At 44.4% G+C, this 27,500-nt stretch overlaps 2 protein-coding genes across 2 annotated transcripts in view; one reads left to right on the top strand and one right to left on the bottom strand.

Moving 5' to 3' along the window:
* limk2 (LIM domain kinase 2) overlaps positions 1-5,865 on the bottom strand; it is a 21,385-nt gene extending 15,520 nt beyond the window's left edge. Inside the window, exons 1-2 of the mRNA XM_030791617.1 lie at positions 5,696-5,865; positions 4,779-4,875 (exon numbers count right to left, since the gene is read on the bottom strand). Coding sequence (XP_030647477.1) covers positions 4,779-4,875; positions 5,696-5,711 — 113 coding nt within the window. The 5' untranslated portion in view covers positions 5,712-5,865. The remainder of the gene's footprint in view (positions 1-4,778; positions 4,876-5,695) is intronic.
* Positions 5,866-15,441: 9,576 nt separating this feature from the next.
* The window catches only part of LOC115827245 (sodium- and chloride-dependent GABA transporter ine), a 17,801-nt gene continuing 5,742 nt past the window's right edge, over positions 15,442-27,500 (top strand). Inside the window, exons 1-9 of the mRNA XM_030791055.1 lie at positions 15,442-15,825; positions 18,373-18,507; positions 23,885-24,095; positions 24,382-24,514; positions 24,768-24,902; positions 25,013-25,116; positions 25,456-25,580; positions 26,064-26,176; positions 26,429-26,569. Coding sequence (XP_030646915.1) covers positions 15,564-15,825; positions 18,373-18,507; positions 23,885-24,095; positions 24,382-24,514; positions 24,768-24,902; positions 25,013-25,116; positions 25,456-25,580; positions 26,064-26,176; positions 26,429-26,569 — 1,359 coding nt within the window. The 5' untranslated portion in view covers positions 15,442-15,563. The remainder of the gene's footprint in view (positions 15,826-18,372; positions 18,508-23,884; positions 24,096-24,381; positions 24,515-24,767; positions 24,903-25,012; positions 25,117-25,455; positions 25,581-26,063; positions 26,177-26,428; positions 26,570-27,500) is intronic.

Raw genomic sequence — 27,500 nt, 5'->3', positions numbered from 1 at the left:
AAAACCAATCTACTGCTCCAGAGAACTAATCAACAGCAAACCAACGCCCTCCATCACACAGGTTAAATTAACAGCAACGCCACAACTATACGACAACTCAGGGAGAGAGAGAGAGACAGACAGACAGACAGACAGAGAGAGTAAGAGAGAGAGAACTGGTTCAGGCCTAACAAACAGTATTATCACAGTCTCCGTCCTCAAAGAGCAAAGAGTCCAGTCATGTAGAGGGGTTAAAGGTGCGGTGTCTTTGTAGAGGCCACAAACGGAAGCTGTCCTCCTGCACCAGGAGAGTAATCTCAGAGGGACTCAAAGACAGAATCAAGCTAAACAAACACACCGGGCCAGAAAGAGAGAGAGAGAGAAAAAAAAAAGTGTCTGTGCAAAGACTGAGCGTCGCTGTGTGTGAGTTCTGAATGCGGAGTTTGAACTGGACTGGACCACTTGCTTGCTCTGGACTTGCCAGACACCTGTGCCACTGTTTGCTCTGCAGAGACTTCAGAGAGGAGGACAGAGAGAGAGAGGGAGACTGGGACTAAACACAAAGAGAGAGAGGAAGAAAGAGAGAGAGAGAGAGAGAGAGAGAGAGAGAGAAAGAGAGAGAGAGAAAGAGAGCGAGAGAGACATGGGTTCTACACCGAGGTGTCTGGTACATTGTGTTCCCTTACTAGAGACCCGCTGGAGCAGAAAAACCACAACACTATAAGAAAGATGGCAGAAACACAGGAAAACTAGTGAAGATGTTTTTTTAAAAAAAAAAGTCTGTTCCATAATACTGGGTGGATGTGGGACAGTGGAGTGGGGCAGGGAAAGGATAGCCATCACATTCACTTTAAAGAAGAAAAAAAAAGCCTTCAGATTACACACACACACACACACACACACACACACAGACTAATGGAGTGCTGACAAGAACAGCAGCTCACACTGGTGCCTGAGGTTTAACTCACACAGGTACAACAGCATCCTCTCCTCTCCTCTCCTCTCCTCTCCTCTCCACTCCACTCCTCTCCACTCCTCTCCTCTCCACTCCTCTCCTTCCCTTTCTCCCCACATTCCTCTCCTCTCCTCTCCTTCCCTTTCTCCCCACATTCCTCTCCTCTTCTCTCCTCTCCTTCTCCTCCTCCTCTAACCCCCTCCCCTCTCCTCTCTTCTTCTTGACTAATCGCTTGGCAGAAAAGCAGTTTCTTATCCATCTGGGATGAGTCACCAGACAGATCAGTTCAGGGACTGGGAAACACAGATGCCTCCACAGACACAGACAGGAAAGACCACAACTTCCATGACAGGGAAGACTACAACTTCCAGCTCATTTAAAAGGAAGTCTAAAGATCAATGCAGTTAAAGCTGATATTCAGAGTGTGGTTTGGTGTGTTTATTGTGTTTATTTGTATTTATATTTTCAGCTGTGATGAAAAGGTGGGTTTGAGTGGCGTGTGGATGGAGGACAGACACTGTCATGTACGCTGTAGTCTCACAGTTTACGGCTCTTGACAATGAAAGAATAGAGAGACACTGATAGAGATGTTTAAAAAAAAAAGGGGGGGGGGGTGAACTGGCTCTTTGTTTATGTTCCTAAATGACATCAAAAACAGTTCAAAATGGGCCTCTCTCAGTTTTGCCTATTTAATGTCAGCCTGTCACAACCACAGGGTCTGAATTACGTTAACTCAGCATTTTCCATCAGACCTCCTGACAATACACAATAAAGCATTCACCAGGACTGGTCTGGCTCCTCTTCTCTGCAGAAAAGGGAAAAAATCTATCAGAAGATTACATCACTGAATTCTAAACACACACACGCAAATGTTTTGAGAGTGATGTGTTGCTTTGTTTTTTGGTTGGGTTTTTTTTTTTTTTTTGGGGGGGGGGGGGGGGGGGGTCTTGCTGATTGTAAATTTGGAAATAAGAAATTTCATAAACAAAATACCCACTGTAAACTGAACAGGGGCAAACCTGGGGAGAGATGGGACTCATTTAACTCACAGTCCCTGTCTGGACACAGAGGACATGTTTGTTCTTCATTCTCATTATCTCCAACACTTTACAAAGAGAAAGTCAGTTTTGAGTGTTGCCATAGTAACAGTGTTGAATGACAGGTGAGTCAGCGAGTGCTGAGGAAAAGAGGCGTGTGTGAAGATGACTTGAGCGGAGAACCGTTGTGACATGAACAGGTCACAGTTCAACTCTGATGATGACCTTTATGACTCATGTCATCATTCACGCGATGCCGGGCAACATGTTAACACACACGCACGCACACACACACACACAGTATGACCTCTCACACACGCATGCACACACACACACAGTATAACCTCTCACACACATGCACACACACACAGTCCAACCTTTCTCATACACACACACACACACACACACACACAGTATAACCTCTCACACACATGCATACACACACGCACACAGTCTAACCTTGCGCTCACACACACGCAGTATAACCTCTCACACACATGCACACACACACACAGTCTAACCTCTCTCATGCACACACACACAAACAACCTAACCTCACATATACACACACAGCTCAAACTAATCTCCATAACAAACACACATACACAGCCTAACCTCACACACACACACACACTCATACATACACCTCCCCACACAAAACAGACCACCTAACCTAAACACACACGTACTCCACATGTAAACAACTGTTTACACACATGCCCCTCCTGGAGTAAACAAGCTCTGGGGTGTGTGTGACATAGCCTGATTTCCCAGGCAGCTGGGTAAGTCTAAAGCCATGAATGCAGAGCAGGGGGGACGGCTCGGAGCCCTCCTATTGGACCACTCAGACTATACATCAGGATGTTGATTTATAGTGAACCTGCTGATGAAATAGCCCCACCTTTTCCTGCACTGAGTGAACGCCCAGAGAGAGACAGAGAGAAAGCGACAGAGAGAGAGAGAGAGAGAGAGAGAGAGAACAGAGCGCATACATGCTCACACACAAAGACACACTTTAAAGCATACACAGTCTCTGAAACACACACACCCTTAAATGCTGGAACACACACAGAGACACCTTACTTCCTCAATGCCAGATTAACTGTGCCAACAGAGAACTGTTTACTCTGCAGTACACTGCCTTTATCCAAACACACTGAACATCATCTCCTCCTCCACCAATCACAGTCAACACCATCTCCTCCTCCACCAATCACAGTCAACACCATCTCCTCTTCCACCAATCACAGTCAACATCGCCTCCTCCTCCACCTATCAGTCAACATCACCTCCTCCTCCACCAAACAGATTCAGCGCCATCCTCTCATCCACCCATCACACTCAACATACTGGTGGGGGAGGAGAGTAACACTGAACAGACAGGTTGTGGAGGGCCAGGTGGAGCAGTCTATAACTGTACTATGGAACAACGCTCTGCTAAACATTCAACCATTTCAAACAGGACAGGAGAGCAGCACTGCCTAACAACACTCTCCCTTTAACAGCATTGTCTACTTAACGCCGCCACCACCCGCTTAACACAGCAATCTGCTTAACACAATACAGCAAATTAACCATTAAGAGGACAGGTCAGAGTGTACAGAGCTGCTGCTGCTGTGAATGATTAAGCTTAAAGACAGACTTGGTAAACCGGGGGCTGTGAGGGAACAGAAAACGGCTCAGGGGACGAGGGAGGGGGGATGAGGGACAGGGGGACAGGGGACACGTCTCCCGGGTGCTGCATCTCTCTGTCAAACTGCACTGAACGCCAGAGTGCTCCAGCACTGCCTGAACACCGTGAGACGGGACTCGTACCATGTTCTGGAGAAGACTATTAACTAAATGAATAAACATTACAAAGGCAACACACGACATGCCACGTCACGTCTCCACAGACAGATGGGCACACACCGACACAGACAGACAGACGGGCACACACCGACACAGACAGACAGACGGGCACACACCGACACAGACAGACAGACGCATCGGCGGGAAATGCATTCTGATTAAAGAGAGCGGTGACCTCTGACTCTCACCTCCTCTGATTTGTGTTCACTACTGTCCCTCAGACGTTCTCCCTGCTAAACACACCCCCCCCAGAACAAGACCGTCCACTCCACTTTCCAAACACACAATGTGCCCGCGTGGAGCTCGGAATAACAGTTTAAGAAACTCCACGAACCTGTCCAAACCTCTCTGTTTTCTCTCTCAAACACACATACACACATAGCCTACATACACTGAGGGGCTATGGATCTATGTTGAGGTTTAATTCATCATAGACCTGAATGAGAATCCTTCGTCCTGTTTAGACTGCTTGTATGCACAGCCATTTGCAAACACAGACACACGTACGTGCGTGTGTGCGCCCACACACACACACACAGTTTCTCTTCTCTCTCTGGGTGACAGAAATGTCAGTTTGGGCCCTGGGCATTTCAGGCAGGATTGACAGCATTTCACACATTCCTGACAAAGGAAAAATCAGCTCTTCAGTCCCACTATTTAAGCCAGAAGGGGTTTTGATACCGTTTAGCCATGTAGTAGACTGTCACACTGTTTCCACCCCATAAACACAGCCTAATGTGCTTAATAAGATTCCTCAAGACAGACCCTGGGGTGCAAAGTCCCGAAGCCTGCAGAAAAAACCACCCTTATTTTCACGCCACTGAAATAAAGAACCCAGCAGTTCGGCGCTTTATTTTGGTTTAATGGAGCTGTGTTTCTAATGCAGCAGACGAGCGCAGAACAGAATGATTATTTAGTCTCATGAAGCTGTGTAGAATAGTGAAACGGACACTTACTGAAAACAAGCGCTGTGCCAAACGTCCTTGTGAACTTTGATGTGGAATGAATCCTGAATCTTCCCTCCGCAGCCCGCGCACAGGTATTCACCCAGATCTGCCAAAACACACGCGAATGCAAGAAACTTCAACTTCACTCTGGATATATATCACACCCTCCCTTCTAAGCAACAGAAAACAAAAACAAATAAGCGAATACGCAAAACTATTACGTAAACAATAACCAATATTTTTCAATGAAACGTCCGTTTAAACCTCAGTTTGAACTCATTTGACCTGACGGAGTAATTCATTTTGCTGAATATTCGCGTTTGGAGGCAGCTACTTTAATGGAGTTTAACTGGCAGACTGGTCCTTTTACCTATTATGTAAGAATGGAGCGTTCAGTGCCCAAACGTCTGCGAAGTAAAAAACGAGACCTACGGTTTCCTAAAAAAACGATTAGTGCTTTAGAAAGCACGACTGAGTTGAAAATAAAATAACATTTTTAACGAGGTGGAGGAGAATTTTGGAAAGCATGAAGAAAACGGAATGAATCTGAGATCAGAATGAAAACTGTGGTCGAATTACATTGAAAATAAAAAAATAGTGAACAGAACGAACAAAGCGTAACTACTGATATGTACACACACTATGGGATGGTGGTTGGTAAACGTTTACCTCCACAGCTGGGCAAGTTTAATACCTTATTAACGTCTCGAAATACGCCGCTAGCCAGCTAGCCAACTTAGCGTTTTTGTGGATTTCTGCCGTGATTTGTGCTCAATAATACAAAGCAAATATGTTTGTCAAACTCAAACAATTCACTGATATCACAGAACACAACAGTAAATTACAAAAGCAAATATTTTTTCACGGGCAAATACACACGACTTCATACAAAGCAACTTCGGTGCTTTATTCGTTCATTTTCTCACCTTCCCGTTCGTCCATCTACTTCACTGAAAATATATTTTACTTAAAAAAAAAACCCAAAAAAAACCTTCACATGCTGGTCTAGATGAACCCAAATCCGGAATATCCAGGAGTGATATGTAAGATGCTATCAGCCTCCGTTTGTTCAATAACGGTACAGTATAGAGGTGAACTATTTCAGTGATAAAAACAGAAATCCTTCCATTTTACACCAACAAAGTTTCTCCTGATTGCCCAGAGGGTGACGTCAGCGCCGTACAAATTCCTGTACGGAGACCGGAAAGGATCAAACACCGACACCTGGAACCCGAGAGCCAAATCACAGGCTACAGGGGAAAGTAGATGACGAACCGCCCTGTAATACAATAGAAACCCTCGTCCTCGTCAAACTACAGGAGGAGTCAGAGGAGAGGTGGACCCTACAGACCACGACGATTGGACTTCTCATATTTTTATTTGCATAATAGAGGCCTGGAGCGGACACATCTATGAATATGCATAATCTGTTCGCTGAAAAGTGTCCATCTCTCCTTAAATAACGTGATTTTATGAAACAACGGTTAGATTAAAATACTGAGTGAATTTTCATCAAGTCGACTTCATGAATATCTGTCCTCTCGTCTCTGAGAAAACGAGATTGTCATAGACCCGGCCTCGATTTTCCGCTTTGTGTGCAATACAAAAGTAAAGCGATTTCGTTTTTTCTGTCCGTAAATGGCCATACTTAATGGCCCGTAACAGCTTCTTTTTTTCTTTTTTTTTTACCTGGAGTTACCTATATATTTAGGTCCAGCCTCTTTATTATCTGTGGCCAAATATGCTCACGGTGAAGAACCTCGTGCCTACAAAGCCAAATTCGCCAACGTTTTATCCGGTGCTACAACGCCATCTAGTGTCTGTGAAGAGGAACGCATTACATCATCAAAGCCTCTTATTGTAGGAGAATTGATGGAATGGTGGTGCATAAATGTAATTATGTTTTCATTTATCAGAATCAACAAATTCATTTTACTTAGCCACAAAAGTGTTTGTTACCAATGCCAGTAAAAGGCTGTCAGAAGACAAAATAAAAATTGTGGAAACATTTTCAAACATTCTCATTGTACCACTGATTCTCATTGTAACCACTGAGTCAGCAAAGAAGTCAAACACGTTCGTCCGCGAAGGTCTCATAACTGTGACATAAGCTCGAGAGGGTTCGTTTCTGTTACATATGTGAGCATATATGATCTGAAGGCAGCGGAGAGCAGGTATAGATGTCACAAGGGTTTGGCTGTCCCTTTGCTTGTTGCAGCAAAGCTAAACTGGACGGCGCTGCGTAACGATTTGAATATCAAATACGTGCGCCTAGGTCTCGAGCACATTTGCGTGTTCAGCGAATGGAAGCAACACAATACCTTTAGATGGGTGATTTAAAAAAAAAGTGTATTGTATTGTGTTTTTAAAAAGCCATTTTTATTTATTTATTTTATTTCTTTTGGCAATAAATTCGTGTATGCTGGCTGTCTATATAAACATGCACATTCCAAGAAAAGAAGGAAGGAACAGTTGTGATGTAAAGCAACGTTTAGGCTGAAAGACTGGGCCACTCCTCTACCACTCATCCCATGACCTTGGGGGCTGTAGGAGTGTCCTGATGAATACTTGGGCAGTCAGGGGTCTCCACAGCTCTCGAGCTTCTGCTGTGCATATTAGGGTTGAGAAGCTGCCAGTCCATTCATTGATGTTATCTAGTCCATTCATTGATGTTATCTAGTCCATTCATTGATGTTATCTAGCCAGGAATTTCTTTGTCATTTGTCTTCTACTGTCCCTTGTAGCATGGTCTTTGACAGGGAGGTGTGTGTCGTTAGATATGTCTCTACCAGGTTAAGTTTGCAGCGCTTAACAGTCGTGAGTAGCGGCTCCTATTCTCCAGTGCAGGTGGTGATTGGCTGTCTTACATATTCTGTTGTGGTATGTTCCATGTACGAGATGTGGAGTACCCTTCTGTAGCACTTGTTCTCAAATGGCTGCATCCTACGCTCAGTATCTGCTGTGAGTGTTGAACTCTCACCTCTGTAAACGAGAGTGGAGATTACCAGTGACTCATAGAGCTTGATTTTCACAGGGAAGCTCATGGTCTTGCCTCTCTAGATGTTTGTAAGTCTTGTCACGGCTGAGGTTGCAATTCTTGTTTTTCTTTTGTTTCCGTCACTACTCGCATCACTCCCGTCATTACCCAAGGTATTCGAAATCCTTCACCTCTCTCGGTTTTCTGTCCATTCATCCTGATGTCGGGTCGTGTTTGTTGACTATGGCTGCTGACAAGTGCTTATTTCCATTCCATACGCTCCAGCTGCCTTCTCCAGGCAGATGGTAAGTTCCTGGAGTTTCCCATCAGGTCAATGTCGTCAGGGAAACGGAGGTTACGTGTGGGCCCTCCACTGATGGATAGATGGATATGGAGTTATGGAAGTTTAACCCCTCCTTGCACACCGGTAATGAGCACACACACACCAGGCACAGGAGCCGCGGGCAGCACACCTGCTTCCGGGGGGCAGTTGGAGGTCAGGTGCCTTGCTCAAGGAATTGAAGCTGCGACCCATCGTTCACAAGCCCGATTTCCTAACCTTTAAGCCCCAGGCTGCCATAAACCTTCATGCCAAAACCGGTCAAAAGGCTTTTTATTTGACTCTGTGGTACAGATCACGCTGGTGATGGAGGTGCTTCTCAATCAATAGTCTGATGATGAAAATCTGTTCAGTGGTACAAAGTCCCTTTTGGTCTAAATCCTGCCGGTTCTTCTGAAAGAATTTCCTTAGCCTTGTTCTTCAATCTGTTCAAGATTAGGGATGGGAATCGAGAACAGGTTCCAGTTGAGAACCGGTTCCAAATTTTTCTATCCATCGGAATCGTATGCCTCCGTTCTTATCAATTCCTTTTATCAATGCTGGCGCGATTTTCTGATGGTACGGTTCCACTGCAGCAGATTTCACTACGCTCTCATTCAGGTTGTATGGGGGGCGAAATTCGCTCCGATTAGGCAAAATTGGAGTAAAGCGAAACTGAGATGGTGAATCCCCAACTTTATGCAAATGAAAATCACACAAGAACCAATCAGATCAGCATGTGAGGTGTTTGGTACGTGACATTCTCTAGAGAGGCAGGAGTAACAAAAAAAGTCTGACCAAGATGGTGGAGGCTAAAGGCTACATGTAGCATGAAAACATGTGCATGATTAAAAGATGTATTGGCAACCATTTGTGTTCTACATCAACACGGGTTGTTGTTTACATGTTACAAGAACTTAGTTGGGGCCAGAGCGGTACAAAAAACTCTCCCAATGGCTCTGGTTAGGGCAAATAGACCACTGTAGACCTTCATTCAAGCACTCGAATTTGTGAGCTAAGTGACAGGCGAACAACAGTTAAACATCTGCTCGCTGTTTTCTTTAACGATGCCCCCAGAGAGAAAAGTGCTGAAATTTTATATTTGGTTCAAGCTTTTTCCCTTTTGAAAAGGAGTATTGTAATTTACAGTATTCAAATATTACTAGGCATACCCGCCTATTATTTTAAAGAAGAATCGATTATTTTATCAGTCAGTTTTATATTTGTTTTCCAAGTTATGTTGTTTTAAGAAAAGGAGCATTGTAATTCATTTTGACATGTTCAGATGTTATTAGGCAGACATTCCACACTGTGTTCAGACTCAGAGATAATAAAACAGCTGCATTGACAATGAAAACCTGTATAGGCCTGCTTTTTTCCCCCCACACCGAAAATTGATCAGGAATCAATAAAGAATCGGACCGATAAGCAGGACTGATAATAGCATTGATATCGATAAAATCTTATCAATTCCCATCCCTATTCAGGATAATCCATAGCATTACTGTGCTAGCATGACAGATACAGCCGATTGTTCTGTAGTTTTTACAAAGTCTTAAATTTCCTTTCTTGGGAATAGGATTGGGTCCATTTCTTAGGCCATTGCTTGGTTTCCCATATCCTTTGGCAGACGTGCGAAGTACTTTTATCATTTCCTTTCTTCTGTGTTTTAAAAGTTCTGCTGGAATGTTATCAATGTCTGGTGATTTACCTACTTTTAACCTTAGTGCTGCCTCCTCCACCTCGGTCTGAAGTATTAGTGCCACGTTCACTGCTGGGTTTGATGGCATTGGTCAGTATACTGGGGTCTGGTCTTATCTCAAAGTTGTACGGTTCTTGACAGCATTCAATCCATCTTCTGATTACTGCTGTCTTTTCAGTTAGTAGAGAGCTGTTCTTGTCTTCGATAATTGTAGCTACAGGTTGCTGCGTCCTTGTTAGTTTTTTCCAGCGTGGTGTTGGCTGCTTTACTGTTTCCCTTTCACATCCCTGCATCTGTCACTGCTCTGTGATCCACACTGCCCTGTGATCCATACTGCACTGCTCTGTGATCCACACTGGGATGGGGTGCAGTGCTGTAGAGGGTAAATGGGATGCAGTGCTGTATAGGGTAAATGGGATGCAGTGCTGTATAGGGTAAATGGGATGCAGTGCAGTATAGGGTAAATGGGATGCAGTGCTGTAGAGGGTAAATGGGATGCAGTGCTGTATGGGGTAAATGAGATACAGTGCTGTAGAGGGTAAATGGGATGCAGTGCTGTATAGGGTAAATAGGATGCAGTGCTGTACGGGGTAAATGGGATGCAGTGCTGTAGGGGGTAAATGGGATGCAGTGCTGTATAGGGTAAATGGGATGCAGTGCTGTATAGGGTAAATGGGATGCAGTGCAGTATAGAGTAAATGGGATGCAGTGTTGTAGAGGGTAAATGGGATGCAGTGCTGTAGAGGGTAAATTGGATGCAGTGCTGTAAAGGTTAAATGGGATGCAGTGCTGTAGAGGGTAAATGGGATGCAGTGCTGTAGAGGGTAAATGGGATGCAGTGCTGTATGGGGTAAATGGGATGCAGTGCTGTAGAGGGTAAATGGGATGCAGTGCTGTAGAAGGTAAATGGGATGCAGTGCTGTATGGGGTAAATGGGATGCAGTGCTGTATGGGGTAAATGTGATGCAGTGCTGTATAGGGTAAATGGGATGCAGTGCTGTAAAGGTTAAATGGGATGCAGTGCTGTATGGGGTAAATGGGATGCAGTGCTGTAGAGGGTAAATGGGATGCAGTGCTGTAGAGGGTAAATGGGATGCAGTGCTGTATGGGGTAAATGGGATGCAGTGCTGTATGGGGTAAATGGGATGCAGTGCTGTAGAGGGTAAATGGGATGCAGTGCTGTAGAAGGTAAATGGGATGCAGTGCTGTATGGGGTAAATGGGATGCAGTGCTGTATGGGGTAAATGTGATGCAGTGCTGTATAGGGTAAATTGGATGCAGTGCTGTAGAGGGTAAATGGGATGCAGTGCTGTAGAGGGTAAATGGGATGCAGTGCTGTATAAGGTAAATGGGATGCAGTGCTGTATGGGGTAAATGGGATGCAGTGCTGTAGAGGGTAAATGGGATGCAGTGCTGTAGAGGGTAAATGGGATGCAGTGCTGTATGGGGTAAATGAGATACAGTGCTGTAGAGGGTAAATGGGATGCAGTGCTGTATAGGGTAAATAGGATGCAGTGCTGTACGGGGTAAATGGGATGCAGTGCTGTAGGGGGTAAATGGGATGCAGTGCTGTATAGGGTAAATGGGATGCAGTGCTGTATAGGGTAAATGGGATGCAGTGCAGTATAGAGTAAATGGGATGCAGTGTTGTAGAGGGTAAATGGGATGCAGTGCTGTAGAGGGTAAATTGGATGCAGTGCTGTAAAGGTTAAATGGGATGCAGTGCTGTAGAGGGTAAATGGGATGCAGTGCTGTAGAGGGTAAATTGGATGCAGTGCTGTATGGGGTAAATGGCATGCAGTGCTGTAGAGGGTAAATGGGATGCAGTGCTGTAGAAGGTAAATGGGATGCAGTGCTGTATGGGGTAAATGGGATGCAGTGCTGTATGGGGTAAATGGGATGCAGTGCTGTATAGGGTAAATGGGATGCAGTGCTGTAGAGGGTAAATGGGATGCAGTGCTGTATGGGGTAAATGGGATGCAGTGCTGTAGAGGGTAAATGGGATGCAGTGCTGTAGAGGGTAAATGGGATGCAGTGCTGTATGGGGTAAATGGGATGCAGTGCTGTATGGGGTAAATGGGATGCAGTGCTGTAGAGGGTAAATGGGATGCAGTGCTGTAGAAGGTAAATGGGATGCAGTGCTGTATGGGGTAAATGGGATGCAGTGCTGTATGGGGTAAATGTGATGCAGTGCTGTATAGGGTAAATGGGATGCAGTGCTGTATAGGGTAAATGGGATGCAGTGCAGTATAGAGTAAATGGGATGCAGTGTTGTAGAGGGTAAATGGGATGCAGTGCTGTAGAGGGTAAATTGGATGCAGTGCTGTAAAGGTTAAATGGGATGCAGTGCTGTAGAGGGTAAATGGGATGCAGTGCTGTAGAGGGTAAATGGGATGCAGTGCTGTATGGGGTAAATGGGATGCAGTGCTGTAGAGGGTAAATGGGATGCAGTGCTGTAGAAGGTAAATGGGATGCAGTGCTGTATGGGGTAAATGGGATGCAGTGCTGTAGAGGGTAAATGGGATGCAGTGCTGTAGAAGGTAAATGGGATGCAGTGCTGTATGGGGTAAATGGGATGCAGTGCTGTATGGGGTAAATGTGATGCAGTGCTGTATAGGGTAAATTGGATGCAGTGCTGTAGAGGGTAAATGGGATGCAGTGCTGTAGAGGGTAAATGGGATGCAGTGCTGTATAAGGTAAATGGGATGCAGTGCTGTATGGGGTAAATGGGATGCAGTGCTGTAGAGGGTAAATGGGATGCAGTGCTGTAGAGGGTAAATGGGATGCAGTGCTGTATGGGGTAAATGAGATACAGTGCTGTAGAGGGTAAATGGGATGCAGTGCTGTATAGGGTAAATAGGATGCAGTGCTGTACGGGGTAAATGGGATGCAGTGCTGTAGGGGGTAAATGGGATGCAGTGCTGTATAGGGTAAATGGGATGCAGTGCTGTATAGGGTAAATGGGATGCAGTGCAGTATAGAGTAAATGGGATGCAGTGTTGTAGAGGGTAAATGGGATGCAGTGCTGTAGAGGGTAAATTGGATGCAGTGCTGTAAAGGTTAAATGGGATGCAGTGCTGTAGAGGGTAAATGGGATGCAGTGCTGTAGAGGGTAAATTGGATGCAGTGCTGTATGGGGTAAATGGCATGCAGTGCTGTAGAGGGTAAATGGGATGCAGTGCTGTAGAAGGTAAATGGGATGCAGTGCTGTATGGGGTAAATGGGATGCAGTGCTGTATGGGGTAAATGGGATGCAGTGCTGTATAGGGTAAATGGGATGCAGTGCTGTAGAGGGTAAATGGGATGCAGTGCTGTATGGGGTAAATGGGATGCAGTGCTGTAGAGGGTAAATGGGATGCAGTGCTGTAGAGGGTAAATGGGATGCAGTGCTGTATGGGGTAAATGGGATGCAGTGCTGTAGAGGGTAAATGGGATGCAGTGCTGTAGAGGGTAAATGGGATGCAGTGCTGTAGAGGGTAAATGGGATGCAGTGCTGTATGGGGTAAATGGGATGCAGTGCTGTATGGGGTAAATGGGATGCAGTGCTGTATGAGGTAAATGGGATGCAGTGCTGTAGAGGGTAAATGGGATGCAGTGCTGTATGGGGTAAATGGGATGCAGTGCTGTAGAGGGTAAATGGGATGCAGTGCTGTATGGGGTAAATGGGATGCAGTGCTGTATGGGGTAAATGGGATGCAGTGCTGTATGGGGTAAATGGGATGCAGTGCTGTAGAGGGTAAATGGGATGCAGTGCTGTATGGGGTAAATGGGATGCAGTGCTGTATAGGGTAAATAGGATGCAGTGCTGTAGGGGGTGAATGGGATGCAGTGCTGTAGAGGGTAAATGGGATGCAGTGCTGTAGAGGGTAAATGGGATGCAGTGCTGTAGAGGTTAAATGGGATGCAGTGCTGTATAGAGTACTCCTACAGGGGTAAAAACATGATAAAGTGCCCAATTAGGTGCTCCTCTAATGGAGAAGAGGATAAAATGTGATGCAGTGCTGTAAAGGGTGTCCCTGCGTGCGTGAGAATGTGGGGGAGTTTTCTAATGGATGCCCCTCCAGTGGATAAAATGTGATGTGGTGCCATATAGGTGCCCTTACAATGGGATAAATCAAGGATGAAGACTATTTCATCACACATGATGCATCATGGCTTTTCGAGTGGTGGTGGAGTCCTATGTCATGCAGTAGGTGCCCTTTGTATTTTCTCGCCCCTGCCCTTCAGACAGTCTGAGTCCACTACTGAACTTGAGTTCTTGATCTAATGATTAATATTATTGCCATGATAATATGACCCAGTAATGTCCGGCTTTGATGTGCACAAATATTAAAGCTATAATTTACTATATACTATGATGAGGGTTTTTTACTGCAAATATTCCAGGTGAAAATATGCCATCCTAGCGCTCGAACAACATAGTGTAGTCTGACATCGAAAAACACAGGCAGAAAACTTGTTTACTGCAGAATTGAACTGAATACCCAAAATAAACTGTGCTCGTTTTTATTGGCCAGCTGGAATACACCTTCACATCCCCCACTGCATTCAATCCGTTTCGTTATGATTGCAGTCAGTGGGACATTTTCTCAAAGATATTTTGGAAAGATGAAAAGTTGAAGAGAAAGGTTTGTTGTTGTTGTTGTTGTTTTGTTTTGGCACTATACTGCCCTCTATTAAAAGTTTGCTTTGGTTTTATGTGAGGGGGGGGGAAAGCAACAGCTACATAACAGGCATGACGCGGTATGGCGCCAGTGCAGCCTCCACATAAAAATCCCCAGACATAACCGCTTGACTGTCCAAAATTCATTTTCATCGCCTGTGGTTGGTTGTGTCATGAGTACTGATCTGCATACAATGATTATGTAAATATTCGCCGATTTATACTTCGTCATACGAACAGTGTAAAGTCTGGGAGAAAAAAAGTAATTAACTAATCAGATTTTGCCACGTCTACTGAGACGAGTTTGTATTACCTTAACACGTGCTTATTTCATACCTTAACGCTTGACAATTTAACAGGTTAGGGTGATTTTCCCCAAAGCATTTTTGGCTCTTTTGGCTTTCCATAGCGTTAACCGTTTGTAAGGGTATGGCTGCAGCCTATATGCAATGAGCATACTACACATCCACTATATTACGAAAAATAAATGCATGGTGACTTACGAAATCCCCACTGGTTGCTAACACAGTGATGTGTGCGCGTTTTGCTTTTTGTGTGCCCTGAGCCTGTTTCACAAGATGGTTTTGGTCATATTTGCTTTCCAATTAAAATACGACCCTTTGGTGACGTCAGCCTTGCCAGGACTTTGAGCGGTTTGCGGCATGGCTATATAACTGGGGTATGGTAACCGGAAAGAGTGACTTGTGTAACTACGCGACAGGAGCAGGTAGTGAATTTTCTCGCCGATCTTTTTAGGATTTCAGATTAATAGTTCAAGACAGAAATCAAACGCAGGGGTTTCAAAATAGCACGTGTGTTTTCATGGCAGGACAGCATAGGTGGAAGTCATAACGAGAAGCAGCTCCTGGTTTTCATGATAAATTTTATTAGGTAGAAATGAGAATCTGATTTAAAGAAAAAAATTGGCCTGAAATTAATTTCTCCTGTCTACGTCTTTTTTCTATTATTATTAATTTAGTTTTATTTATTTTTTAATTAGAACTCTGCACCTCGGCTCTCTTAAGGGACAGTCATTCTGTTAGAGGCTTATATAGAAGGGTTTTATTCTAGTTCAGTTAAGGGGCACAGTTATTCTAGTTCATAATCTAACGTTGTAGAAACAGGCTTTTTAAATGGGAGTCGGAGCTGAGACCACAGCAGTCGTCACGCTAAGCAAGCTCCCCGCGGAGCGTGAAGATGGGAAGGAGGACGCGAAGGTAGCTTTCCGCATCAGTGAGGAGGTGGCGGTGAAGTCCGACGATGTGGAGCACGAAGAGGAGGACAAAAGGGGAGTATGGAGCCGGCGACTCGAGTTCGTCCTTGCCTCGGTGGGCTACGCGGTGGGACTGGGCAACGTTTGGAGATTTCCGTACCTCTGTTACCGAAGCGGCGGAGGTGAGTCCAGCGACGGCTCTGCAACCCCCCAATGTCAAGCGTTAAGTATATGTTTTTAGTGTGGTTTTATGATATGACTGTTTTTGACACGATACACATTAACTGCATGGCTGATTAGTCGTGAGTGTTCTCCAACGTGCAAAACGGTGGGGCTGTTGTCAATCACAGTTCTAAAATTGATTTTTTTTTTTTCCCCGTGAATTTTGTCCTGGCCATGCGGTCCCTGTTTCCACATCCAGACCTGTCGGTATGCGCGGTCTGTCAGACGATCCAACTGGCACAAATTCACTATACAACAAAGCGCCCAGTCCAAGAAACACAATCATAGTTTTTATACTGGTAATTTAGACATGAGCGTGTAATTTCACGCTCTCCAGACATTGTGTGAAATTATGTATGTCTGTTCTTTAAACTCACGAGAGCGAGAGAGCAGTGTATTGTTTCCTGGAACGTACACATAAACACGTTCATCATGTTAACCGCTGAGAATTAATTGTTAGTCCGTGTAAAGATACATTTTAGTGTATCCGAATAGTGTAGTGTTTTTCATTTATACGACATCTGTAATACTTAATGTGTAGCGTCCACAGTGTGTGTGCATATGTGTGTGTGTACAATATGTATAGATACAGTGTGTCTTTCTGTTGGTATTTTATGTGTTCAGTATATAAGTGTCCCATTATGTGTTCATTGTGTGTGTATAAGTGCATTGTTTTTGGCATGTGTGTAGTTCTGGTTTAAGTTTCTGAAGTCTGTGCTGTGATAAGTGATGTGTTGTATGTCGTACGTATAGTGTGTGTAGTTTTTCAGTGGTATAAACCCATACTGTGAGGGAGTGGATGTTTGTATTGTGTGTGTATGTGTCTTTGGGTGTATAGTTGTGTGTGGGGTTTCTCTGTTGGTGTGATGGAGTAGATGTGTGTGTGTGTGTGTGTGTGTGTGTGTGTGTGTGTGTGTGTGTGTGCTGTTTCTGACAGGGTTCTGTCATCCTACACTCCCCGGGCAACTGAGTGGTCACATGCCAGACGTTGCAGTTTGTGTAACACAGGGCTGTGGATGCACACACACACACACACACACACACACACACATACAGTCCACACCCTGAACTTGCTGATAGCTGAGACATCTTAACACTTTCTGTTACATGTTTGTTACTGTGTGTGTAGTCTTAACCTGTGTGTCATACTGTTACATGATTGTGAGTCGTTGCACAATTCATTGTGTGGGTAGAGTCTTTATCACAAACATCAACACAGCTCTGGATCCGTTATGTATCACTCAGCCTCTCAAAGTACACTCTGGCCTGTGTTTCTGTACTGAGTGTGTGTGTGTGTGTGTGTGTGTTGGGTTGAAGTGGTAAATATTGTATTGATTATGTGTTGTATTATAGTACGTTGTAGTACCTTTTTAGTACATTCCAGTTTTACAAATGTGTTATGGATGTGTTAAACAAGGATGTATGGAATGGGCAGTGAAATGTTTCATCTGATATGGAAAATACATTCAAATGTTATGGAAAAATGATCTGTTTTCGCCAGCTGTTGATTTGACATGAATTACCAAGTTTTCACCACAGCACACATTGTAAGTTTTAGAACTAAAAAGCCTCATGGCTTTTGTCATGATGAAGTATTAATATCATAGAGATCTGTGCTAGCCTAATTATTATATACTACAAAAATGTATCTGCGTGTTAGAACAATGAGCATTTATTATGTAGAAGACAAGGTCACTATGTGTCCGCAACACCTGGGGGCAAACACCAAGCATCCGGTACTCAGCGAGAGCCGTTATCTTGTATAACCTCACACATGTCCTTGGAAGTCGGTCTCACTGCATGAAAAAGTTCTGTATTCTTAAACCTGAGGGAGAACTGCGCTTCGCCTCTGAGGTGGACTTCTCCCGTGCCGTGCGAAACAAAGAGCGATTCATCACATCTGAAGTTTGTTGTCTCTGAGACTTAGAGACGACACAGAGTTCACATTTCCCCTATAAAACAGACAGTTTAGAATCTATGAAGTGTCAGCTGATTGTGGTAAAGAGGACTTGATGTAGGAGCATCTCACTGTGGAGCAAGCCCATGTCACAATGACTCAGCACTTTCCATCCCTCTGAGTCCAATGGGAGCCACTCCACGACTCAATCTCTCTTCCCATCACCCCCACCCCCCCCACCCCTCTCTCTCTCTCTTTTCCTTTTCTGTGTCGTTCCCTCCCTCTTTTGTTCATTCTTTCTCTCTCTGTGTTTGCATGGACCCTGGTTCCTGAACCTGTGGATTTTGGTCTGTCAGAATGACAAAGCAAAAAAAAAAAAGATTCAGGTCAAACAGCTTTCCATAGTCAGTGCTTCTCAGTCATTTGAATGAATTTCTCATGGCCCACTTCAGAAATATGTTCGTCTGAGAAGAACAAGAACAGAAACATCTTGGATGATTTACATATTGTGAATATTGAATTTCCAGTAATGGTTAAAAATGCCACGATTTGTTAAGGATGTGCTTTCATAACTTTATCTTTATGTGCTCTCTCTCTCTCTTTTGTCCAGGGGCCTTTCTGATCCCTTACCTGATTATGTTGTTTCTGTGTGGCGTTCCTCTGCTCTTTATGGAGTTTGCTATCGGACAGTACACGCGGCTGGGCCCGGTCCACGCCCTGTCCCAGATATGCCCCCTGCTGAAAGGTGAGCAGAACCAGCCTGGAGTGACTACAGAATGTGCCATTCTGCTCCACACACACACACACACACACACACACACACACACACACACACACACACACACACACATGGACAAACACCTACACCCCCCCCCCCCCCACACACACACAAGCGCGCATGCAGGAATGTATACACTGACACACCATGCACACACGCACACACACACACACACACACACACACACACACGTACACATAGCTCCATGAGGCAGTCCAGTGATGGGCCAGAGAGATTTTCATGTGAGTGTTGAAAAGTGTATCTTCATAAGCCCTCTGCACATTGACGCAGTGTTCACACTGACGCAGTGTTCACACTGACGCCAGTTTAGATTCTTGCTCAATGATCAAACACTGGTCCAATAACAATAAGGACCAGAGAGACCAGTAACTTCACTCTCCCTTGCACTGCTGGGCTACATTAGGTTCATTAGGGCGGGGGGGGGGGTATCCAGGCTTTACAGGGCTTCAGACTCAGGCAATAGTGCTTTGTCTGATTCTAAACACACAAACAAACAGGAAAGACTCTGATCCAGTAATACTTCCTCAGTGAGAGGAGAGAAGGAGAGAGGGCGGGATTGCTGAGTGTGCATCTGTTTGCCCGGTCAAGCACTTCTGTCTTACTGACGGTGCAAATACACACACACACACACACACACGCACAGATCAAAGATTATTGGAATACGTTATGTTTGATCAGCGAACGTGCCCTCAGACAGGGCCCTGGCAGTGAACCAACTCTCAGCAGTCATTTTAAGACCTGATAACGCATGTGAAACTGTGTTTAACTGTGTTTAACTGGGTCACCGGTTCAACTGTGCTAAACTGGGGCAAAACACATCTCTACTATCTTCCAGTAATCTGAATGGACAACACTGTTGGTTAGTCATTAAAGATAAGACCTCAACAATACCACAACAAAAAACTGTACTGCTTTAAATATGATCAGAACAAATACAGATAAATAACATTAAACAAAAAAAAACATTAATACAAATGTTAAGCCTCATTTCCTGGTTTCGTGAACATTAGATATGAATCATCCAAAACCGTGGTCTTACAGAGCTCAGCGTCACAATTCTCTGTACAGAGGGTTCAATGGGGAACAGTCTCTGAGTTCAGATGAACATTCAAACAATCTGGTGAGAAGTTCCCACAAACTCACATTTATGAGATTAAGATTAAGATTAGGATTAAGATTTCAACAGTCACGAGCCCCTTTCTCCTGGACTGCCTTCACAGAAAAATGTCATCTCATCTCTTTTTAATCTGTCAGATCAAACCGTTTGAACTTAACAGTGAAAATTCTGTCTGCCTTTTTGTTTTGTTTTGTTTTTTGTTTTGTTTCGTTTTGTTTTTCTTTATCTTGACACATTTGTCTGTCTTTTTTTTTCCCTCCTCCCGAACGCTGTGGTGTTATTCTGTCTCTGCAGGAAAAGGGCCTGTGGGGATCTGCTGAGGGCTGATTTTCTGTATGACGGCTGATCTGGGATCAGTGTTTAGAGCCGGGCTCTGTTTCTCAGGCTTTACAGTGGCACTGGTTCTCTGGAGACTTGTTACAGTTCTGTTCTTCTGACAGGAGAAGAACGGCTGTCCACGGAGAGCAAGACGAAAAAGCGAGAGGGTTTCTCTCGCACAATCCCAGATTTTTTGAAATGTTGTGTTTCCTGAGAAACGGACGCTCTGCCCTAAACGCTGAGGCAAATCAATCGCAAACAAATCATTTCATTCGAAACCAAATTTTTCTGAAATTTTCACAATCAGGTAACATGATTCGAGATTATCTCTCTTTAAATGTTTTAGGCATCCTCTGTAAGCCAGAGTAAATTTGTGAATTTGATTTAATTATACACTCCAGAAACATAATTGATTATAGATGTAGATCCCCAAGACACTAACGTATCGTCAGAGCCATGTTCTGGTACGTGGTGAGAAACTGTGTGGTGTGTGTGTGTTTAACTCCCACACCTATGAGCGTGCGTGAGCCGTCAGACAGAAGACGGTTGGGCCGTAGGTCTACGGAGTACCAGCTCTCAGCGATCAGCCACTCCTGGGGGATGTCATTCTGTCCTCTGCTCTAACTCATTACTTCTCTCCATAGTTTTTATCTCCTCAAAGACAGAGATAGTCTACCCGGTCAAACGCTCCTTTTTTCAGCCGATTATGGCAAAGTGCTAACACAGAGGGCCCGGAGCAGGTAGTTTTCTCTGAAATCTCTTCTGATTCATTTCTGCTGTGTTGTTTTTTTTTTCTAAACTGTGATGTGACTTTACCACAGGAATGATCTCAGGTCAGTGAAAAAAAAACCAAACAAACCAAAAAAAAAAAACGTTTTGCCACATATCAGAGATTTCTTAATGGAATCACTCTGGGTGCCTGCTTCATCAGGCCAACAAACGATTGTGTTATTAAGGTAATCACCTTTAAATCATGAGAAATATCAGTCGCTCTCTCTCTCTCTCTCTCTCTCTCTCTCTCTCTTTCGACTCACAATCTTGTTCTCTGAGGATACATTTCTACAGACTGTTTTGATATGGGGGGGGGGGGGGGTGTTATGGCTGCTTTGTTGTTTAGCGTGTGTGGGGTTTTTTCCGTTATTATTCTTTAGACGTGTTTGTTTGCCTTGAGAAGAACTCCATGGTTACTATTTCTCGGAGGTCATATTATTCCCACTGGCTCCTACAATCCCCAGTATAAACACATAATGTAAACAGTGAAGAGAAATGGGGTTTGTGGTTTTACGTGAACATGGGACTCGCACGACACAACAGTTCTGCATGTGACAGTGTCGAAGCAGTTTTGGCCAATGACCATAACAGTGCAAAATGAGAGATAATTGCCGACAGTCTGTACAAAGTACCACTCTGCCGTCTCAATCCATGCCTGAGCGGTCATAAACCCAGAGCATCCCATGTTTTTGTTTCCGAAATCGAATTGAAATTGGGGCAAAGCGAGAGAGTGCTTTACGTTCCGGGTGCGGTAGGATTTGCCATGTTGGTTCTGTAACTGGAGATTCACATGTCGATAAAGTCTGTCCAATAGCACACCACAGGGAGTGTTGTGATACTGGGAAGCACAGGAAGATTGACAAGGAAAACAGCTCTGTGCTGAAAGACGGTTTTGACATGCTAGTAAAAACAGCATGGCATTGGTCAGTGTTCACGGTTAGTGTAGCGAATAAATGTTTTGTGCGAGTATGGCAGACAAAATGTACGAACCGCACGTTGGGAGCGCCTCAAGCTAATCTGAAGGTTTAACGCGAGAGATCACAACGCCATCGCCACCCCTGGGATTTTAAAAACGGATATTCAGAAAAGCCGTTCGATGGATTTACTGTTCCATCCCAAAAAGGGAAAAAGAAAATGTTTTGTTAAACAGAGAGAAGACTTGTTGGGTTTACTGCCTTTTTTTAAGACTTTTGTGACCCGGCGATATAGCCTTGCCTTTTACGCATACATTGTACTGCAGATAAAGCTGTTTAGTCTGAAGTCCAGGGACACAGAGAGAGAGAGAGGGTATCTCAAGTAAACCCGCTGCTCATTCCTGAACCTACCGTAAACACACACCTACACACACTCTTATGCACACGTAACACAGCATAGCACAAATCACATCACATTACCGTGCTCATGTCTAGGGGTGTACCGGTAGGCAAAAGTCACGGTTCGGTACGTACCTCGGTTAGGAAGTCACGGATCTGTATGTTTTCGGTACAGTGAAAAAAAGACATGCAAAACATGACATTTGTTTTCATTTATTATGAATTTAACTTGTAAACATATAAACTTGTACAAACTTGTAAACAGTGGCAAACTGACCATAATTTCCTGATCACATAATGCACATAAAGGCACACACGTTTCTTTCTTAAAAAACGTACCCACGTCTAGGTATTATGTGTGTAAAAAAAAAAAAAAAAAAAAAAAGGTCAGTTGATATTCCTGCAACTTACTAACAAAACATAAAGTGCTTCTGAAGGTTATCTGGACGTGAAGACCAGATTACTCTTCACCAGATCAACTCAGTTTATGTGCAGCCTTAAAGCAATATTACCAGACACACCTGTTTTGAAATGAGATTCATCACACCGACCTGACCGTGAAGACGTTCTTAGCCAATCAGTTGCTTCAGCCTGAGAGTCAACCTTGGACTCCTTAGAGTTTTCCTCGACTTAAACAGCCTGTCATAACGTTTTGCCCTCAGTGAACTTCACATAGTCAAACGCGTTAGGCTTGTCCTTTAAAATCTCGACGTCTTTTTCTATTTCTAATGTCTTTGTCATGATGAGGAGGTAGGTTTGCTTCTTCAGATCTGTGAAACTGTTCTCAGTTAATTCAGTGAAGGGTTCAGTGTGATTTAGTCTGCTAAAAGGTGTCTCCTTATCTGGTTTCATTAAAGAAGAAGAAAGCCTAAGCCAACTAACCAGGCATATGTCTTTTTCCTGGGTTATCAGAGCTGAACGATGGACCAAAGGGTTTGAGGTTTAGGAAGGCAGACAGTAAACGTCCACTCTACGGTGAAGGAGTGTGTGAGTGTGTGGTGGACCCACAGAACACGCAGTAGAGCCCGTCTCCCTACGACCCCCCCCCCCCCCCCCCCCCCCCCCCATCCCCTTTGGTTTAACCGTCTTTAATGAGATGAAGTCCTCCTGCTCACTGGGTCCAATCACATATCTGTTAGTCAGAATTGGTTCTGCGATTAAAAACGGGTGGAACCTCCAGTTCTGCGGGGAACTCTGAGCCCGACCTGTGGCCTGGTCCGGATTGGCAAGAGCAGCCCGGACTGATCCCAGTCTGTGTTTAAACTTAAAGGTTGTACAACTCCTTAAAGGGTCTCTGTATTCTGCCAGTACACGCACTAATGCAGAGAATGTGTGGTTTTGATTGGTCAGGCATCGTTTTACTGGGGAAACAATGAAGAGCCCTCATTTAAAAAAAAAAAAAAAAAAAAAGGAGTTATTTTTGAAGCACAGAGATAGCTTTGTCCAAACTCCGCACAGAGTGTGCTGTTTGTTGCCTGGCAGTAAACGAGTAGTGATGCACCACGTGTTTGCCGGCGTTCCTGAACCGCGGTCACGCTGACTGCCTTTACGGCATGTTTCTATGCGTCTCACGACGCGTCCGTTGGCCCGCCCCTTTCCCAACGTGGTGTCCCAGCCCGGCGTGGCTGAGCGCCAGAAGATGTTGATTTTCTGAATCAGGTGTGTTAGTGTTAGGCTGAATGAGGTACGGTGATTTTCAAGACCTGGAGTTTGTGGCATCGCTGGCGTTAAGTAGTGTGAGGAAACGGCACCCCTATTTCCTGTCTGATTTTGTCCTCTGCTGCCCCCTGCTGTTTCTGCGCAGGTGTGGGACTGGCCACAGTGGTTATTTCTTTCGTGCTCTGCACCTACTACAACGTGTTGATGACCTGGGCGCTCTACTACCTTTTCAACTCCTTCGGAGACTCGCTGCCATGGCAATCGTGTAACAACACCTGGAACGCCATCGGCAACTGCTCCACCGGTTTCCCTGGAAACGCCACCCACCTGCAGTCTGCCAGCCAGCAGTATTTTGAGTGAGTTTAGAAACCCCTTTGGATTATTATGGGAAAAAAACGAATGAATTCATACAGTTACTAATACTTGATCTCACAGAGTTTTAGTCTAGTTGTCGCAGTCAAAAATAACTATAATTGTAAGAGTATAAACGTGTGTAGGTTAATTTAAGATGGACTGGTTGACACATATTTTAGGGGTTGAACGTCAGATGTCCATGACAGTGCGAAAAGCAATGTGTCTGTGGTAGTCTGTCCTGTTAAATCTGTGTGTGTGTGTGTGTGTGTGTGTGTGTGTGTGTGTCAGTCGCCGGTTACTCGAGATGACTCGGGGAATTGAGGACGCTGGAGAAATGCGCTGGGAGCTCTTCGGCCTCCTCATCCTCGCCTGGCTCATTGTTTACTTTTGCATCTTCAAAGGGGTCAAGTCCACAGGAAAGGTCAGAGTTCAACCAGTCTGTAACCATGTCCCAGGCTTTTTTCACCCAGATGCAGCGGCCGTCTCTGCTCTGTTAGCATAACATTAGAGCACTGTATGTGTTGTGATTAGGCGATTAATGAAAGTGAAAGTACACTGTTGTGAGACACATTCAAAGTCCATTAAATATGAAGCACTAATCCCCACCCGTTCATTATGAAACAGACAGATTTGGAAATGACGGGTAAAATTGCGTTGTGTTCTTGTGTCTGCAGGTGGTGTACTTCACAGCAACATTTCCATATTTCATCTTGTTTGCATTGTTGATTAATAATGTCCAGCTGCCAGGGGCAAGGGACGGCATTCTCTTCTTCCTCATGCCGAAGTGGAGCAAACTACTGGAGGTCCAGGTACGTTCACTTACACTAATCACATAATCACATTACACACAATGTTCTAATGTTACTGCCCCATCACACAATCACATTACATACTATGTTCTTATGTTCTTATCCCTCAGGTTTGGGTGAATGCAGCAGCTCAGATCTTTAACTCCATTGGGATTGGATTTGGTTCCATGATATCCATGGCAAGTTACAACAAATTCAACAACAACATCCTCAGGTCAGCAGCCATTAAGGCTCTTCTTTGTGTTTCTTTGTGTTTTACTGTGTCACTCCACTTCTTCTCTTTGCTAATGGAAGCCATTTTGGCTCTTATTTGTCTGTAGCTTCAGTCTCTCTCACTCCTGTCTGGACCAGTGGCAGCCATTTTTGGCTACTGTCTGTGCTAATCTCATTGCTAAACTTTGTAGGTGTTGTGGTCGAATGAGAAAGAGAACCTGTTTTCTGTCGACACAGAAAAACTGAAGTGGTAAAGAAGAGAAGGATGCTGAACAGACTGGCGTAGCACGAAGAGAGATGTTTTGATCTGTTTTGGGGTTTTTTTTCTTTCATCCCTCAGGGACACGTTCATCGTCTCCGTGTTGAACTCTGCCACCAGTATTCTGGCCGGATTTGTCATCTTTTCCGCCATTGGCTACATGGCTCACCTACACAATCTTCCAGTGGATGACATTGCCACTGACGGTCAGTGGCCAGAGAGAGAGAGAGATAGAAACAGAGAGAGAGGAGATAAAAGATTAAGTTATGGAAGAACATCATTAACAAATCGTGCTGATGGAGGGGAGATAAGGGGGAAAAAAAACATTGAAAGGTGAACTTGTCAGACAGGATCTTTATCAAGAGCTGGCAATTTTTTCAGCCTCACTGCAAAGAGAATTTATAACTGCCTGCAAAGAGGACGTCGTCGAGGATATAGAGAGACTGGGTTTTAATATCATGAATTATGGAAGATTGTAATCGTTTTTGAATGTCATCAATGTATTAATGTTTCATAAGTGTTAGCAAACAGCCTGGTTTTGTTGTGATGGCTGAGGAGAACGCTAGTCTCGGGTTTCAGTGTAATTTAAGTACATAGCCTTAGCCTGTGGCTTTGGCAACGTTCATCTCGTATGTGTGTGTGTGTGTGTGTGTGTGTGTGTGTGTGTGTGTGTGCGCGTGTGTGTGAAGGTCCTGGGTTGGTGTTTGTCGTTTATCCTGAGGTATTTTCTACGATGCCAGTTGCCCAGCTGTGGGCCTCTCTCTTCTTCCTCATGTTGCTATGCCTGGGACTGGACAGTCAGGTATGTACACACACACATCTCACACACACACGCACACCACATATACACATGCACGCATACACACACACCACATGCACACATACACACACACACACACACACACTCTCACACGCAGAAAGCACACTCAGTCACACTCACTCAAAATCACACACACACAAAACACAAACGCTCACTCAAATGTGCACACACACACACACACACACAGAGTGGTCCGCAGCATGGTCCTGTGAGTGTGTCTGGCTGTTGTTGCAGTTTGCCATGGTTGAAGTGGCGATTACGTTTCTGCTGGATGGCTTCGGTCCGAAGATCTTACGTGTGCTGAAGCGGAAAGAGCTGCTGGTTCTGGCCGTGTGCACTACTGGGTTTCTGCTTGGGATTCCCCACATCACACAGGCAAGAAACACACACACACACACACACACCCCCCTCTCTTTCCCTCGATCTCATTCTCGTCTTATCCTCTTTTAAACGAGATAACACTTTATTGATCCCTGGGTGGGGAAGTCTGGGTGTGTAATATGGTAATGAACATTAAAAAACACAATGAATGAGCAAACAGCCAGACATGTAGCGCAAAAAGATATGACACTGAGCAGTAAACAAGTGAGCAAAACGGGTTCAGGTATTTACAGAGTGCAGGCATCTACAGTGTTAGATATTTAAGAGTCCAGAGTGAAAAATACACTTCAAAGAGAAAATGAATGCTCGTAAATTTAAAAGATTGATCTGTTAAAATACTGATAATATTACTATTTTAACACTTCGAACACTTCTGTTGGAAGCTAGCTTTGTTGATTGCTAATAAAGCCACAATGGGAACACAGGACGTTGTCCATGTTTTATTAAATACACCACATCACTCGTTGGACTACAGTGAGAAGGTCAGGGTCAAAACCACAGGGAGACCAGTTCTGTGGCCAGACCGCCCCTTGAAAATATAAGAACAGCTTTCACAGCACAACATTGCCAACTTACATCCCAAAAAGACCCCAGTTAGAATGCTAGCAAGCTTTTATCAGTGCCTACTGTGCTGCTGTTGTTTTTTAGATAGTTAGCTCACTCGTTGTTGGAGCCAAAATGTGTTGTTGTTGTCGTTATTCATGGTGAGAGTTTTGGATGTTTCATTTGTCTTGCATTTATGATTGTATGGGGCATTGTTGAAGACATTTATTTGGATTTTGTTGAGTATTCCGTTTACCTGACCGATATGGAGGTGCACAAAGACACGCCCATTCCTTCAGACAGGTGACTGCAGCACCTGCTCTGTTAAGCATTCATTTAGAATGAAATTCGTGTCTCCAGAGGAATGCAGCCATACGTTTTT

This window comes from Chanos chanos, chromosome 14 (assembly GCF_902362185.1).
Source record: "Chanos chanos chromosome 14, fChaCha1.1, whole genome shotgun sequence".
In the NCBI taxonomy this organism is placed as follows: Eukaryota; Metazoa; Chordata; class Actinopteri; order Gonorynchiformes; family Chanidae; genus Chanos; species Chanos chanos.
This window is presented reverse-complemented; position numbering and strand designations above follow the sequence as displayed.